This window comes from Nannobrachium achirus, assembly GCF_963921795.1.
Source record: "Nannobrachium achirus genome assembly, chromosome: 21".
NCBI lineage: Eukaryota > Metazoa > Chordata > Actinopteri > Myctophiformes > Myctophidae > Nannobrachium > Nannobrachium achirus.
The window spans coordinates 28,481,632-28,486,336 of NC_137828.1; the positions used below are offsets into that span (position 1 = coordinate 28,481,632).

At 45.9% G+C, this 4,705-nt stretch overlaps 1 protein-coding gene across 1 annotated transcript; it reads left to right on the forward strand.

Moving 5' to 3' along the window:
- Positions 1–1,363: 1,363 nt before the first annotated feature.
- On the forward strand, positions 1,364–2,113 carry LOC308306666 (stomatin-like; the record flags this gene model as incomplete). Its single annotated transcript, XM_080751707.1, has 1 exon — positions 1,364–2,113. One exon carries the CDS (start codon positions 1,364–1,366, stop codon positions 2,111–2,113), a length of 750 nt encoding a protein of 249 aa, XP_080607833.1.
- Positions 2,114–4,705: the final 2,592 nt, after the last annotated feature.

Below are 4,705 nucleotides of genomic sequence, written 5' to 3' on the forward strand. Positions count from 1 at the left end.
GTGCTTTTGCTATGCGAACTGCTAATCAAGTATTCAATCAATCAATTCAAACACACGCATGCATGCAAGCGCATGAGGGCACGCGCGCACGTGCCGCGCACACACACACACACACACACACACACACACACACACACACACACACACACACACACACACACACACACACACACACACACACACACACTAAAGGCTTTTGCGAGGCAAAGATGACCGAAGCTACAGTTGTGCAGACTGCAGACCATTTTTTCCACACAGAACTTGACAGAAGCACTACTTTATCTAGCTTGCCCGTTTCAAGGCTACACTTTATCCAGCATGAGTTAAAAAGCACTGCCACTGACTCAAATAAACTTCGGAGCTTCAAAAAGAACGCATTTCCAACGCGTGTGCATTACATGGCCAAAGTCGTGTGTTCATAATCCAGAGTTATAGAATCCACGTGAATCGTGTTGACATGTTTGAAAGCCACGACGAGATGAATGGTTTACACAGCATTGTCATGATGGTAGAATTAAACCAGACTCTGAAAACCGCGGATTTCAAAATAAGAGCACAAGGTATGAGGCTATTATGTAGCCTATATGATTAGTTTTATTTGTTAGTCTAGTTACAGGAAGTAAATAGACTGGTGCTTGCCCTCCTTTGCCTACTTGACACAGTGTGAATCTCACTCTGGCCAGTATGCATGATGATCAAGCGCTCTAATCATTTTGTTTGATCTGCCACGCATCGGCGCAACATTAACATACCGGTATAAAACCAAAGTAGCGAGCCTGTTTTGAAAATGTAGCGGAGTAAAAGTACAGATACTTGTGTTAAAATGTAACGGATAAAAGTAAAAAGTACTCAGAAAAATAATTACTCAGTAAAGTACAACGTACTGAAAAATGTACTTCGTTACAGTAACGAAGTATTTGTACTTCGTTACTTCCCATCTCTGCTACTCATGCATAGAAGGAAGCATGAGGTCAGTCCGTTGTCTCCCCAGGCACGGCAGAGGGAGAGCAGAGCCCAGGATTACATAGCTTAGGCAGGTGGCACTGGGTGAACAAATGGGTTACAAAGTCGTGGGATAAAAATTACAAAGAAAAAGTAAGGTCCAACATCCAAGCATACACAATTCAGGATCCAAGAGAACCTGCACAAATGGGCATTATTAGGCAATGCTGTGTGTTGGAGTGCTCTGTCAGCCTATATAAGTCATTTAACTTAAACTAAGGACAATACAGTTTGATATACATTTTGCCCATTATTCTGTGCTCTGCAGACACCTGATTTGTCTTTAACCAGAAATTTGGAGATGCCAGAAGAAACTGGAAATAAAAAAAGGAGAAGGTTCAGACCCGTCAAAGAATATGTAATGATATTCATCTCTGGCGTAGCCACTCTTGTCCTGTTCCCCATCACCGCCTGGCATAGTTTTGTAGTGGTGCAGGATTATGAGCGCGCTATCCTTTTCAGACTCGGCCGCACGAGAGACAAGAAGGCCAAAGGACCGGGCCTTCACTTCATTCTGCCTTTCACTGATTCCATTGTCAAAGTGGATCTGAGGACTGAGTCGTTCGACATCCCTCCTCAGCAGATCCTGACCAAGGACTCGGTCACCGTGACTGTGGACGCGGCCGTGTTCTACCGAGTCACTGACCCCTACACCTCTGTGACCAGGGTGACACACGCACACTCCTCCACCCAGCTGCTGGCCCAGACCACCCTGCGGAACGTCATGGGGACCAAGAACCTGTCCGAGCTCCTGTCGGACCGCGAGAGCACCGCTCACAAAATGCAGGTGATCATTGACGAGGCCACCGATTGCTGGGGCATTAAGGTGGAGCGCGTGGAGATCAAAGACGTGAAGCTGCCCCCCCAGCTTCAGAGAGCCATGGCCGCCGAGGCCGAGGCTTCCAGAGAAGCCAGGGCCAAGGTGATCGCGGCCGACGGCGAGGTGAACGCGTCCCGCGCCCTGAAGGAGGCGTCCCAGGTGATGGCCGAATCTCCTTCGGCCCTGCAGCTGCGCTACCTGCAGACCCTCCAAACCATCGCTGCCGAGAAGAACTCCACCATTATCTTTCCCCTGCCCCTGGATTTCATTAGTCAATTTATGACAAAGTGAACTAATTAGAATTATTTTGCAGAGTGAAACAGGGGGGCAGACCTCCATTCAGAAACACCCCCACATAGAAACATCCCAATTCAGAAATACCCCCACTGAGGTTAGGGCTAGGGTTAAGGTTAGGTTTAGGTGACACCTCCATTTAGAATAATGGAAGTCAATCTTCTTAATGGCAATGTTTCTGAATGGAGATGTATAATCATGTTATGCTGTGGCTCTGAAAGAGCTTGTCACACTGTCACCAGATTCACTTGGAATCCCGCAAATTGTAAAATTTGGTCTCAAATGATTACTTTTTGATATATTTCATTTACTTTGTATGTTGAAAATGTCAGATGACCATCTTGTGTATCTGGCCGGAGCTAATCTCGCACACTGCTGGATCGATCCACACCATATTGTTGTCGACTGTCATGTAGAATTCCACAGACTGTTGTTAACATACGTACGTAGTACGTGAAATATGTGAAATATGTTCTATACCTTTGAAATAATAGTGGGGCTTGGTGTGTCGTCTCTCCCGGTTATCCCTCAAACCACTGGACTAATCAGTGGCAAACACACACACACACACACACACGCACACACACACACACACACACACACACACACACACACACACACACACACACACACACACACACACACACACACACACACACACACACACACACTTTTGTTCAGCTACATTATATACATACAGAAATATATATTTGGGGGTATAATTAAGGTTAATGAGCCTCTGGTTTTCCAGCTTTCCAAACATCGACTATAGCTTTTTGTGTCATGAAAGAGATCAACATATTTTGTCATTGAACACAAGTGTAAATGATTTCTTTGTTGCGTGACATGTTAGGAGCTTGTAGATCTGCTCCCCCTCGAAAGTCACGTGAGATATTTTCTCCGCCCCCACCCCCCCCTGTTCCATTACTTCTACTAACAAATTACCCATGGTGCGTCTGAACGATATGTATGTATTACATCCAATGCACTGGCTGGACACAACTCTTCTGTCACTTGAGATGACATAGCAAGCTGCCATAGTTGCAAGTCATTGATCTTATTAGTGAGTGGAAAGGGTCTGGCATTCAGAACACGCACGCACGCACGCACGCACGCACGCACACACGCACACACACACACACACACACACACACACACACACACACACAGAAGACACACAATGTCTATAGTGTTCACAACAACAACAAACAACTTGCTCCACAGGAAATGTAAGGCCTATTGAACGGTTGTGTCACATTTTAAAAGGAGCTTCACAATTCCTTTTTCTCTTTATAATTTGAGTCGGTTTTTAGACAATTATTTTTACCCCTTTTCCGCCCCAATTTAGTCGCTATACCAATTAATTCGTCCCCACACACATTTCTGTGTTGTCACTGTTGTTGTATCCTACTGACTCACCTGCCAGTGAGGAGCCCCCACCAGGAGGACGTAGAGCCTTCGTCCTACTCCTCCCACCCAACACTCCCTGCTGACAGGTGCCGCCCCAGCCCGTAGGAATACATGCTATGAATAGTATCACCCTCCCTGTCCGGCTTCAACAAACTTTGAGCCGTTTGTGCCAAGATGTAGGCCATATCTAGGCCAGATGTAGGCCACGCTTCAGTTTACTTAAGCCCCGGACATTTTACACAACAATCATTGAGATGTTTGCCCCAGATGTAGGCCATAACTAGGCCAAAATCTAGGCCAAATCTAGTTTGTTTGTACAACAAACTTTGAGCCGTTTGTGCCGAGATGTAGGCCTTATTATCTAGGCCAGATGTAGGCCACACTTCAGTTTACTTAAGCCCCGGACATTTTTTTCATGTTTTTCCCACCGGTTTTTGACCGGACAAAGACAGATGTTGGAGCCTGTTCCAGGAGCACCATTCAAAAAAACACACACACACACACACACACACACACACACACACACACACACACACACACACACACACACACACACACACACAAATGGAAAGAGTCTTACTATAACCATGCTCGCGTTGTTTGGCAGTTTACAAGATAGTATCTCTGCAGCATTGTTAAACGGTGAATTTTAATTGAAAAGGTGTGTTGGCACCGATAGTGCTGGTATGGCTAATAAAACGTGTGTATAAATTCACATTGTGGATGTCAAATAAAGGTTTTAGGGTGTGCTCAAGTGGCGGCATGTTAATATCTGCAGGAAGGGTAAAGGCCTGTCCATACTATGACCGAAACCGCCGTTTTCGGTCAAAAGGTCCTTTTCAACTATAAAATTTAATTCCTCGAAAGTTCTGGAATGCTTTTTCTCCGAACAATAGTTCTGAAATTTGCACTACGAGATGTTGTCACTCGCCGAAATCATGTTCGGTGAAACGGCCAACGTGATTGGTCGGTTGGATCACGTGTGTGTCCCCCCCCCCCCCCCCCCCCCCCCCCAAGCTACTGTACATTGGAAAGCCTGGTGACGCGAGGCTACTGTAGCCTACATTGCTTTTGTTTTTGCTTTGCGACCTGCGAAAACTACTATACTGTGTGTGTGTGTGTGTGTGTGTGTGTGTGTGTGTGTGTGTGTGTGTGTGTGTGTGTGTGTGTGTGTGTGTG